We start from the raw sequence: 13,671 nt of genomic DNA, 5'->3' as shown, positions 1-13,671 counted from the left end.
AATTCACTGCAGAACGAACTGCTTCTCCCTATGTGAATTTAAAAACACTGTGATTAGGAAAATGGCCCAGCTTTCTCTGTTAATTACATAAAGAAACATCCTCATCCAGGGTTAACCATTAGATTTTGTTGTTGTTTCCCCCCCACCCCCCGTCCTTCATTTTAAGCTTTGTGTTGCTATTTCAAGTTGTTTTCTGACCCCGCTGAGTAAATTGATGATCACTAAAAACCAAACAGTATTTTCCTCCAATTTAATAGCAGTGTGATAACCACAGCTCTAACAGCCCTGTGCTAAATACAGGTTGGCTGCCAGAGCCCCAATTGGTAAATATATATATTTCTGTGCACAGCAGCAACAGAGCTATCAATAGTGTAATCCAAACAGGTGTGGACACAATTATCTACTTTCTGCAGCAAGATATCTGTCAGACTGAGCAAATGTAGTTTTGTTTAATGAAACTACACTACTGTAATAGTTTGACTCTCATCAGAATTTCCAGTAGCATTTCCTAAGGCATATGTAGATGGAGTTACTCTTCATGGGCTACTTCAGCTGGCAAAGAATGTGGGTGTTTGTTTACTTAGCAACACTTGTCACTTTGAGTGGCACCTCTGCTCCATCGAGTACAGTGCAGTTCATTTCTGAGTGCAATTCATGATAGTGGTTTTGACTCATAAAAAAAAACAAAAAACCCTTTGAGTCTTGTGATCAGTGGCCACGATTTTCAAAAACAAGTATGTAAAGTTAGGCTTTTATATCTATGTATAAGCATCTAAGTAAGTAGCCTGAATTTCAAAAACACTGAACATCTGTTGAAGTCAGCGGGAGTTGCTGGACACTTGGCACTTTTGAAATTCAGGCCATTTACTTATTAGGTGCCTACAAATGGACTCAGGAGCTTCAATTCACACTCCCATTTTTGAAAATCTTGATCAGCGTGTCCTGAATGGGGATCAGTTCCTTCCTTACATCCCAATCTGGCAGTTGAGATTATCTGTGATACTTGATCTGACAGTCCTTAGGCGTAGTGCTGCTAGGGCAGGGCATATTCAGTGGAGAGTTCTAGAATTTGTTTTCCACTGCAGCCTGTCGGAGCCTGAGTTTGACCTTCAGCCATGTTGCAAAGTTTTTATAGTCGGTCTTTTTCTTCAGAGGAAGAAATTTGAGAGCTTTTTTTTTTTAATTATTTTCCACTTTTTGGGGGCTGGGAAATTTTTTGGTGACATTGGCTTTTTATTTACTGAGAGAGATTTAAAATTGTATTATTCATGCACCTAGAAATGCTCTTGGCTTACGGTTAAGGCTAAGATTTTGTCATGGGTATTTATATTAAAAGTCACAGGCAGGATATGGACAATAAACAATAATTCATGGATTTGTTGAAGCCCGAGCCCCAGCGCCACAGGGCTGACAGCCTGAGCGCCAGCACCACGGGGCTGAAGTTGTGGAGGTCACCTAAAATCACAGAATCCATGACTGACTCGTAGCCTTACTCACAGAATACACTGAGAAAATAAATAAAGATCAAAGCCTTCATTTTTCTAGTATAAAGTGTTGAGGGCTGAGCAAGCATTGAAAGCTCTCTATTGGCCAAAACTTTCAAGCTTTATAACAGTACACAGGAAGCTCTTTGTGTACTGCCATAGATACTCTAGCATAGCCCCTTTATAAGTGACGTAGGGAAGAATTTACATTAAATAACATTTTAAAAAATTGTAGTTTACTGTGTGAAGTTTAATGGACATGTGCCAGAGCCTGCTATATGGGCTACATTCTGGTTGCCAAGGAAACTCAAAGGATACACAGGATTCTAGACGCAGACTGCATATTCTAGAAGTTCTCCCAAGGGAAATAGCAATTGGCTATGGTTATTTGGGCAGAGGCATTGCTTGGAGAGGAATCAACATCACAGGCTCATCTGGTCAGTTGGCTGAAGAGGTGAGTGCTTTGCTTGCGGGCACAGTTGTATCCCCCTCTTTACCCGGTAATAAATAACAGAACAGGTTGCAGGTTTGGCAGCTGAAGCTACATCTCCAATGCTCCAAGAGAAATCTGTACAGCTCAGCATAATTTTGGTTTGACATTCCTATGTGTTCTTGAGTGTTAGCTTGTACAGTAATTCTCGTCTTCTTGTTCTTCAAATCCTAGTTCAATTTCCTTTCCCTAGGATGCTTACATCGAAACCAACACTAGTGTTAGACTTTATTTATGAAGTCTGTCTTTTCATGTTTTACCTTACTGTGTGAAAACTGCTCTGTTTTCTTTATATAGATAGTGATATACCAAAGGGGAGAAGTGAGAAGCTAGTATTGTGAGATCACAGTTGACGCACTCTCTTAATATGTAAGAGGGATCCAGAAGAATTCATGACCCTTAGCACTGGGAAGTTTTAAACACTTACAATCAGGAGTTTACTGATATTTGGATGGGCCTTCAAACAGTTTTTAAATTGGGTCCCATGCTGCTAGACAATTTCACAGTGTACCTACAACCTGCCCTTTTTTCCTTTCTTAGTTGGGACCTCTATCCTAATCTACAATAACACTGTAACCCTCTCTAACTGGGACCTGCCCTTATTTTCTTTGTCCTCTCCCCTTGGTCAGTGCCCCCATTCCTCTGGTAGTCAAGATGTGGGTAGTGTCCCCAATTTATTCTGTTCCCAGACACCTGTATCAGGGCCTGCTGGGAGCTTTTCAACTAGGGAGCTATTCTCAGTCCTCCCTTGGCCTTCACAGCAGCAGAAGTAGGAATGTTTCAGAAGGGGGAGGAGCTTTTTCTGGTTCTCTGCTGCTTCTCTCGTCCCATCCCCCCCATTGACTAGAGAGCTCTTCCCTCCCCTACTGCACCATGTCCCCTCTTTCCTCTCTTACTGGAAAGCCAGTCAGAGGCTGCTTTGTGACCCTCAATTTGGCTCCTCCCCTCATAGCTTGGCCCTATCCAAGTGCCTCAAAAGTAGCATTTACAATCCTGCTTAAACACTCTGATTCAGGAAAGCATCCCTCTTGAGAAGGGTGTGTAAGCATGTGTTTAAGTTTCATTGAACCCAGTGGGACTTAGGCAGGTGCTTTCCTTAATGAGTGCAGAATGTCTGCAGATTACTAGGGCTATGTGCTTCCTGCCTCTCATGCTCATTTAGATACTTCATTTAGAACTAGAGGGTAATCAATATCCATGAGGAAAAATCCGCAGGGAATCTCTTCTGTCAGCTATCTTTGAGGGGGTGAGGTGGGAGAGTAACCATTTTTTAAAATGATTGCTATAGTTCTCTGAGCTGGCACAGCACAAGGTTTAGCTTTGGGAGAGCTATTGTGAATGTTGATCTAGAGTGTACAAAACCAGACTCAAGCATCTTTGTGGAAGAAAAAATGTGACAGCTCCATGTGTGTGACTCTCTCTGAAATAGCAGCTGTCCTGAATTAACAGAGAGGACCCTGCAGATTTGCAAATGGGGCTTATTTTATTCTGAGGCCTTGTGGTCTACATTAGGCTTATTTGCTTAACATTTTGCAACAGTGGGAGCAGTGGGGGAGACAGGATGTCTGTTGGCATGATGTTTCATCCACCTTCTTTTTTCAGATATGGTCTCAACGTGGTTAAACATGCTTTTGAGGCAGCAGTTTACACTAGCACTGTATTGGAAATAATTTTCCTAATAATTTTATTCATGTTTACCCCAATTCATCGCTCCTTTACCAGCCCAAAGGCCACTTGGTGTTGGTTACAAACAAAATACAAGTATATATGCCTATATTCTATACCCTAGCAACAATACAATTATAAGCACTGGCCAAAATACTTAACAACAGGTAGAGGCCCTGGCGACACCTTCCTGTCATAGTGTGATTCCAGAGGTGTAAGGGAAAGCTCTGAAAAAGAAACCCATGAACAACCTTGCTTTTCATACACTATAACAAACAAGTGATGTCACTGCTGTTTACCTTTGCTAAACCTAGATGAGTGACTTTAGGGCTGAACCTTGTTCCCTTCAAGGTTTTCTTCTTATCTCAGTTTGTCATATTTTTCTCTAGTTACTGGATTAAGCAGTTCTTTTCAAAACAAGTTTATACTCCTCTACCCCGATATAACGCGGTCCTTGGGAGCCAAAAAATCTTACCGCGTTATAGGTGAAACCGCGTTATATCGAACTTGCTGGCCTCAAGCATTTCCGTTATTAATAGTCACTTTCTGCCCCCTGACTGACCCCTCAGAACCCCCCACCCATGCAATCCCCCCGCTTCTTGTCCCCTGACCACCCACTCCAGAGACCCCCGCCCCAACCACCCCTCGCAAGACCCCACCCCGTATCTAAGCCCCCCTGCTCCTTGTCCCCTGACCGCCCCCTCCAGAGACCCCCCCCATCCCTAATCACCCCCAGAACCCCACCCCCTACCCAACCCCCCTGCTCTCTGTCTCCTGACTGCCCCGACCCCTATCCACACCCCCGCCCCCTGACAGGCCCCCCCGGGACTCCCATGCCCTATCCAATGCCCCTGTCCCCTGACTGCCCCGCTCCCAGAACCTCCGAATCATCCAACCCTCCCTGTCCCCTGACTGCCCCCCAAGATCCTCTGCCCCTTATCCAACCCCTCGGCCCCGGCCCGGCACCCTTAACACACCACTAAGAGCATCGTGTCGGAGCCAGACATGCTGATCCGCTGAAGCGCGCAGCCCCGCCCCCCAGAGTGCTGCTTTACCGCATTATATCCGAATTCGTGTTCTATCAGGTCACGTAATATCGGGGTAGAGGTGTATAACTAATTATTTACTGCACCTGGTACCCAGTTAGCCATGTTTTCCCAACCCAAACCTTAAATAAGATAACACTGGTATTTCAAGGGTCACTACAAGTTTAACCCAAACAATCCTCCTTTCTCATGATTTTTTTTCCATTTGGTCACATGCTTTCATCCTATTCCTCATGCTAATATCCAAACTCAATTTAGAGCCATAGTTCTCTCAGATCTAATGTGGGTCTATATTCCTAGACCTAGACACACTGACCATTGTTCCTAGTGCTGGAGAATCTTGTTTTTACATTGCTCCTGCCCTTCCTTGATTGTCATTCTGAAGGTTGAAGGCAATCTGGCTGAAAGCGATCATGAAATGATAGATTTGATGATTTTAAGGAAAGGAGGGAGTGGGAGCAATAGAATAAGGACAATGGACTTCAAAAAAAAAAAAAAAAGAAGACGACTTTTACAAACTCAGAGAACTGGTAGGTAACCTCCCATGGGAAGAAAATCTAAGGAAAAAAAGGAGTTCAGGAGAGCTCGCAGTTTCTATACAAAATCATATTAAAGGTGCAACTGCAAACTATCCTGATGCAAAGGAAAGCTAAGAGGAATAGTAAGAGGTCAATATGGCTCCATCAGGTGCTCTTTCATTACCTGAAAATAAAAAAAAAAAGAATTCTACAAATAGTGGAAATATGGTCAAATTGCACAAAGATGAGTACAAGAGATAACACAAGCATGTAGGCACAAAATCAGAAAAGCTAAGGCACAAAACGAATTTACCTGGGAAGGGACATAATAAATGAAGGAAAATGTAGACCTACTATTTAGTGGGGAAGGAGAGCTAATAACAGACAACATCAAGAAGGCTGAGGTATATTTTGCTTCAGTCTTCACTAAAAAGGTTAATTATGACCAGATACTTAATAATATAATTAACATTAACAGTGAGCAAGAACTGCAAGTCAAAATAGGGAAAGAACAGGTTACAGACTATTTAGATAAGTTAGATGTATTCAGGTTTGCAGGGCCTGATGAAATGCAACCTAGGGTATTTACAGAACCAGGTGAAACAATCTCAGAACCATTCATAGATACTAAGGTCAGAAGGGACCATTATGATCATCTAGTCTGACCTCCTGCACAACGCAGGCCACAGAATTTCACCCACCCACTCCTGCGAGAAACCTCTCACCTATGTCTGAGCTATTGAAGTCCTCAAATTGTGGTCTAAAGACTTCAAGGAGCAGAGAATCCTCCAGCAAGTGACCCGTGCCCCATGCTACAGAGGAAGGCGAAAAACCTCCAGGGCCTCTTCCAATCTGCCCTGGAGGAAAATTCCTTCCCGACCCCAAATATGGCGATCAGCTAAACCCTGAGCACATGGGCAAGATTCACCAGCCAGATACTACAGAAAATTCTTTCCTGGATAACTCAGATCCCACCCCATCTAACATTATCTTTGAGAATTCATGGAGGACATAGGACCTATCATTAGAAGGAGGGCAGGGAGAAAGACGATCTGGGGAATTATAGACCAGTCAGCCTAACCTGGAAGAATACTGGAACAAATTATTTAACAGTCAGTTTGTAAGCCCCTAGGATAATAGGGTTATAAATCATAGCCAGTATGCATTTGTCAAGTGCCAAGCATACCAAATTAACCTAATTTCCTTCTTTGACAGGATTACTGACCTAGAGGATGGGGGGAAAGGTGCAGAGGTGATAGCCATATCTTGGTTTTAGTAAGGATTTTCACACAGTCCCACACATCATTCTCATAAACAAATTAGGGAAATTTGGTCTGGATGAAATTACTATAAAGCGGATGCATAACTGGTTAAAAGATGTAATCAAAGATTAATTATCAATGGTTTGCTGTCAAAGTGGGGGGACTTATCTAGTGGGGTTCCGCAAGAGTCTGTCTTGTATCTCGTACAGTTCAATATATTCATTAACAACTTGGATAATGGAGTGGAGAATATGCTTATAAAATGTGCAGATGACTCCAAGATGGAAGGGATTATAAGCACTTTGGAGGACAGGATTAGAATTCAAAACAACCTTGACGTATTAGAGAATTGGTCTGAAATCAACAAGATGATATTCAATAAGGACAAATGAAAAGTACTACACTTAGGAAGGAAAAATCAAACTCCCAATTACAAAATTGGGAATACGGGCTAGGTAGTAATACTGCTGAAAAAGATCTGGGGGTTATGGTGGATCACAAATTGAAGATGAGTCAACAATGTGATGCGGTTGCTAAAAAGGCTACTATCTTTCTGGAGTGTATTAACAGTGGTACTGAATAAATAATTGTCCCACTCTACTGGGAGATAATTGTCCCACTCTACTGGGCACTAGTGAGTCCTCAACTAGAGTGCTATCTCCAGTTCTGGGTCTCACACTTTAAGAAAGATGTGGACAAATAGGAGAGAGTCAAGAGGAGAGCTACAAAAATAAGAGGGTGGACTTGATAATTCTTCCAAGTATGTTAAGGGCTGTTATAAAGAGGACGGTAATCATTTGTCCTCCAAGTCCACTGAAGGTTATAGTAGTAATTATAGTAGTAATTGTTTTAATCTGCAACAAGGGAGGTTTAGGTTAGATAATAGGAATAACTTTCCAACAATAGGGATAGTTAAGTACTGGAATAAGTTTCCAAGGGAGGTTTCAGAGTGGTAGCCGTGTTAGTCTGTATCAGCAAAAACAATGAGGAGTCCTTATGGCACCTTAGAGACACGTACTAATTTCCCTCTACTGTTACTCACACCTTCTTGTCAACTGTTTGAAATGGGCCACCCTCATTACCACTACAAAAGAGATTTTTCCTCCCTTGGTATTCTACTGTTGAAAATAGCCTACTTTAATTGAATTGCCTCGTTAGCACTGACCCCCCATTTGGTAAGGCAACTCCCATCTTGTCATGTACTGTGTATATATACCTGCTACTGTATTTTCCACTCCATGCATCTGATGAAGTGGGTTTTAGCCCATGAAAGCTTATGCCCAAATAAATTTGTTAGTCTCTAAGGTGCCACAAGGACTCCTCATTGTTTTTTCCAAGGGAGGTTGTGGAATTCCTGTAATTGAAGGTTTTTAAGAATATGTTACACAAACACTTGTCAGGGATGGTCTAGGTATAATTGGTCCTACCTTTGTGCAGGGGGCTGGACCAGTTGACCTCTCAAGGTACCTTCCAGTCTTACATTTCTATGATTCTATAATTCCTAGCATCCTCTTAGTTGGTAACTGTATAATTTACAGAATATATCACCACCTCCCTTTCAGTCACGTCTTTTACAGTCCCCCTGCTTTCCTACTTGTTCTGTATCTTCTGGGGATATTGGTTGCTATGGAACTGACTGATACTACATGTAAGGCAAAATGATTCTCAAACATAATGTAACTGGGTCATTTTTTGTGATGTTAAAAGTCAAGGTGATTTGTAATCTGCAGCAAAATATTTGTACAAATAAAAGAGTCTATTTTTGTCTCACGTTATCTGAAATGTAGGGGATGTCTTGTAGGTTGCAGAATTTTACAAGAATCTGTGGCCAGGAAACCTTACTTAACTTTAATTCTGTCCTTAACTTTTAAGTGCTTGTCTTTGCAACCTTTATGTTCTAATTAATGTTTTTTCCATGTGAATATATAAAACATACAGAGAGAAAGAATACATGATTGTGTTGTGCAATATAAAGAGGTGGTCTTGGCACAAATTTGGAATGGCCACATTACTCGTGGATGGTGAAGCCATGAGCAAATTATGCCGCTCATCCCAGAAATAGCTCTGATGGTGTCAGAGGGAATCTCATCCAGTTTTTAGGAGCAGTTTGGTGACCTTGTTAAAGGTGAATACGAGGAATTGGTGGAGATATCCAGGACTCCTATTTGTGGCATAGAGAACTCTACATCAGAAAAATACATTGCACCCACAAGCTTTATCATTAATTGCCAAGTCATACTTGTGGATATCCAGTTTCATGGATAAATGAACCAGCTCTGAGGGACCACTTGGACTGAGGAATACTCATGTCATTTTCAGTGATCCTTTGAAATGGCATAGGTTTCAGTGCTGTGGGACTGTCATTTCTCAGTGCCAAATCTGAACGAATTACCAGGCAAAGGGTCTCATCCCTACATTGACACATGGCAGCAATATTAGAAATTGGGTGGAATCCTGAATGCAAAGAAATTAGCAGCTCCTGGAAGGTGACACTTGTGATTCTCACCACCTTTTTCCTTCCCTGCTTGTCTCTGCGTATATATGAATCCTCTGACCCCCTGCCGTATTAGTCTTATTTGCATAAGCATATTATGAGGTACTGTAGTGCAATATTGCATTTTCACTAATTAGACTAGGGACATACTATCTAAAATTAATAACATCGGAATAGATGATATTATGTTCATGAAAGCAAGCCTGAATCTTTAAAATTGCATTAACCCTTTTATCACACTAGTATAGGTGGAGAGCTGGTTCTCATGTTCAGATTGGGCAGGTGCTTCAGGCACAGGACCCAGGATAAAATCCAAATTTGGGGTTGGGGATATTCCTTTACCAACAGCATCATGTGATGGTCCATTCCCCATGATACCATACAGAGGAGAGAACTGGCCCAACAAATCGTTTTGAGTATAGGTCTGATTTTAGGGTTGGAATCCCAATTAATCTCTTGGTTCTACACAGCTCTTCCTGGTAAAAAAACAAAAACAAAAAACAATAATTCTGAAAAACACTTAAGGTTCATTTATATACCTACAAAATTACCTACTGTATGTGTGTGTCTAGGTAAGAAAGAAACTAGATTTCTTTACTAAGCACTGTAGCTTGGTAATGCACAATATGACAATGGCAAGAGAGAAAAGATGAGGCAAGGAAGTGGACTATTAAAGCCAATTTTTTTACAACATGGCTTGTGTTTGTGTATCTGTAGTGACTTGCTCACTAAGGCCCTTACTCTAGTTTTTCTTATGATGATTTATGCCAAAGTAAGATCAGAATCCGTCGCTGAGTGTTTTGTGCACTATCACTTCCATGTGCAAATGGTAGTGCATAACTGTGTAAATCCTATTTGTGAGAGCAAATGAGTTTTGTGCATGCACATTTGATTGCATCTGTGTGCAAGTGACAGTGCTAAAAAAATAGTGTGTATGCAAGTGATTGCACATATAAAGTTTCATGCATACAAACAGAAGCTAGGCTGAGGTCCCTTCAGAAAAAAACCTTCATTTTCATTTAGTATTGTTCAAATTTCACTCACTTTGGGACTTGTTTTGGGACCATATGATGATATTTCTTACTTACTGCCTAAAATTTTAATGGGACAGGTTGCTTCAGTATCTGCCATCTGCACAGGGGTGTAAAGGTCTGTCTGTGGTGCTGAAAACTGATAGGGCACAGCTTTCATCTATATTCTGTTTTAAAGGGAATGGAGCAGGTCATCTTATATCAGCAGAGCTCTAGTTATAGTGTAAATCAAACTTGTACTGTATATTAGAAGAGAAATGCATTATAGCAGTCCAGCCTAAGCAGCTATTCCTAGCCTTTCCTCTCCCACTTATCCAAATTCCAAGTCATGTTCAGGCATTTGTTTTGCAATGGAAAGGTTTTTCCGAGGGGGAGGAGAAATTGGCTCTTCTATGCAAAAAATATCTCCGATAGTAATTCAGAGGTGCTAGTGAAGTGATCTGAAACAATAAAATAAACCTGCTCACTGTTAGAAATCAGAGAGAACTTTATACATGCCTGCCTGGTGCTAACTTCTTCAGCGCTTAGCATGCTGGCAAATTCTGAGTCCATCCGTGCCCAGGCCTCCCACAAGTCAAAATTTTAACTGAAGCAATGGGAGCCATGCTTGAGTGAAAACTGAGTGAAGACTTCAGGACTTAGTGAATGCTCTGTAAGACATTAGACAAGAGGAACATCAGACATGAGACTAAGGTAAAATTTTCAAAAGCATGTGACTTAAGAGCCAAAGTCCCATTTTCAAATGTGGCTTTTGGCATTTAGGAACCTATGTCTTATTGAAAACCTGAAAGATGCATTGACTATGTCTCCACTATAAGCGCTACAGTGACTACAACAGTGTAGATGCTTCCTACAGTGATGAAAAGAGTTGTTCTGTCAATGCAGGTAATGTACCCCCAAGAGATGGTAACGAGGTCAACAGAAGTATTCTTCTGTCACCCTAGCCAGGTCTGTATCAGTGCTTAAATCATTTTAACTATGGTGTTCCGGTGTTGAATTTTTTCACATACCACCTCCACGTGGTGTAAGTAGGTCAACCAATATTTTAAGTATACACCAGACCTTAGGAACCTGAGTGTCTTTCACTTTTAAAAATGAGATTTTGGCTCCTAAGTCACTTTAGGTACTTTTGAAAAAATTACCTGAGACTTTGTGGAAAGGCTTTGAATTTTGTCCCATTTTTGGTCAAAAAGTTTCAAATTTTTGTTGAAAATTTTTGAAATTCCATCCTTTTCCTCCTCATTTTTGACCAGTTCTGTATGATGCCACATGACAGCAGTTAGGAGTGATAAGAACTGGAGTGAGATGACATTTGGTAGGAAGGCCTTTGTCAGCTTTCAAAGTAAAGGGTTATACCAGTTTCTTGTCCCATTGTTCCCAAGTGACCAACATTTTGAAATGTGGACCTGTTGACCAACATAAGACCTCCAAACCCCGCTAAATATAAAGAGATGGAAAAGCATTTGTTCTGTCTCCTCAGAGTTGGTCGTTTCTGGGAATGGCAAACAGAATTGTTTCGCTTTGGTCTGAAAATGAAAGCAATGTAAAATACACTTGGGGTTTTGGATTAAAAGTGTATTTTAATTTTACCAAGACACACACACTTTCTCGTAAAAGGATTCAACAAGGTTGGAAAGGCTGGTTTAATTTTAAGTATATTCAGTGAAGCTGGGGCCTCAAAGAACTTACTTTTTGATTCAAGCTTTTAGAAACTTTAGTACATTTCTGATGTTGGCTTAAAAACAGCATTTCAGATGTCTGCTCAAGGCTGCCTCCATATGGTTCTATTATAGCTGGCCCCCAATAGTAGTACTTCCCCATTGCAAGAACTAGCGTCAGGAAGATTTTGGAAACTTGTATCTATAAAACAATATGTCTCTAATGAAGCTTGTTTTTCACCCCTTCTCTTCCTTCCCCCACTCCTTTTTTCCCGTTAGTCGGAAGTATCCTGGATCCCCAACAAACACTACTCTGGGATTTATGGGTTGATGAAGCTGGTTCTGACAAAGACTCTCCCTTCCAGTCTCGAGCGAGTCATTGTCCTCGACACAGACATAACCTTTGCTACTGACATTGCTGAGCTATGGGCCGTCTTTCACAAGTTCAAAGGTATTCTAATGCCATTTTTAATGCTTCTTTTATAAACTAAGCTGGGGGAAAGCTGACATTTATTTTTAAATACTTCTTCTCTTGCGGTTTCTGGTGTTTGAATATGTGTACTCTGCTTGGTACTTTTCTTCACAACAATGCAGGCTTAGTTGTCAACACTCATTTGGAGCTGTTTTGTTCTTCCTATTATTTTGGTGGTGGTGGGGAGTTCAGGAATAAGGTGGATAGTGGGGAGAGGAATTATTACCTGCTGTAATGTAATTCTAGGCAACTTTAAATGTTTAACACTCAAATAACCTCATTATTTCATATTATTTTTATTAATAAATCCAAACAGATTGTTTTAAACATAGCCTCTATTTGTTATCACTGCAAATGAGGAGAACCTACTTGGAGTGATGCAAGGGAGGACGGATTATTGCCTGCAATTATGTGAATGAAAGTAAAATATTTCCTGCTTCTGTTAATAAGTTGATAGAGGCATCTGCTGGATATAAAGTGTCTGGAGTAGATTCCTTCACTCCTATTCACTGCCATTACCTCCCTGAAGTCTGTCACATAGTTTGACAAGGAGAGAGCCATTTTCAAAGCAAATGGATAAGGAGGGGCTAGCCACACAACTCCCATTAAAAACTGTAGCGCTCAGTGACTTTGGACTCCTATTTTCTCTCCCACAGGAATCTACCAAGTTTATAACTCCTGCGGCACCACGCTCACTCTTTAAATATTGAAACCTTCTTTTTTGTTGTTTGATATTTTTCTTCTCTTCAGACTGTCCAGGAGGGATAGCTACCACTTGTTCTCAGATCACAGAGAGATTTGATTCTTTAATGGAGCCACGAATTTCCAGCATGCCTGACATCTGTATTTATAAAATCAATCTTTAACAATTATTTTAGGCTTCTCTAGTCCATTCCTCAGTTTTACCATTAGTCTTCTCAAAATAACTTGGAAAGGACCTCTTTGGGACAATTCAGAGTGTTCCTGAGACAGTACTTAGCACAGCGGCAGTAATACTGCTGTTAAGGGAAGTTATCTCCTCTGTAGGAGTCTGACACCACATCCTTTCCATCCCGGAGGGCAATTTTAGAGCTATCGATTCTCTTGGTAGAAATGTTCAGACACCAATTATTGGCTAGAAATGGCTGTTGGAAATCTCGTGATAATTTCATCTGATGTTTCAGCAAGTAAAAGTATTTTCACGGTGGGTGTAGAATGGAAGAGGGTCAGAGCTTCCTTCTGTGGGATCCTGGGGGATAGCAGATATTACATTCCAGCACAGCCTCTTCCCGTTTACAAAAACACACACACATATACACAGAAACATCTGAAGTCTGTGGTTCTGTTTGTACCCAGGAAGTCTAAATTTTCAAGTTGATCATAATGATTTAGAGAGGCTGATGGTTCAGATTCTCTTTTCTAGGACAACCTATCTGGAAGAAGTTTAGGTTGAGGTTGGTCTTTTTCAGCATAGACATGTCAAATGTGTTACCTTGAGATGCCCAAAATAAATTTGTGGTTATGGCCTATAACCCAAGGCTATAGAGTTAGGGATATCCTGTGTCCTTGATC

At 41.0% G+C, this 13,671-nt stretch overlaps 1 protein-coding gene across 3 annotated transcripts in view; it reads left to right on the top strand.

The window, feature by feature from the left end:
• Nucleotides 1-13,671, top strand: part of LARGE1 (LARGE xylosyl- and glucuronyltransferase 1) — a 363,903-nt gene that overhangs the window by 200,630 nt on the left and 149,602 nt on the right. For all 3 annotated transcript variants that reach the window (XM_077829159.1, XM_077829168.1, XM_077829178.1), the window contains one exon: nucleotides 11,928-12,099. In XM_077829159.1, the coding sequence (XP_077685285.1) occupies nucleotides 11,928-12,099 (172 nt within the window). The remainder of the gene's footprint in view (nucleotides 1-11,927; nucleotides 12,100-13,671) is intronic.

The sequence above is a fragment of the Eretmochelys imbricata genome, chromosome 1 (assembly GCF_965152235.1).
Source record: "Eretmochelys imbricata isolate rEreImb1 chromosome 1, rEreImb1.hap1, whole genome shotgun sequence".
NCBI lineage: Eukaryota > Metazoa > Chordata > Testudines > Cheloniidae > Eretmochelys > Eretmochelys imbricata.
The sequence above is the reverse complement of the archived record's forward strand: the minus strand, read 5'-3'. Positions and strand labels throughout refer to the sequence as shown.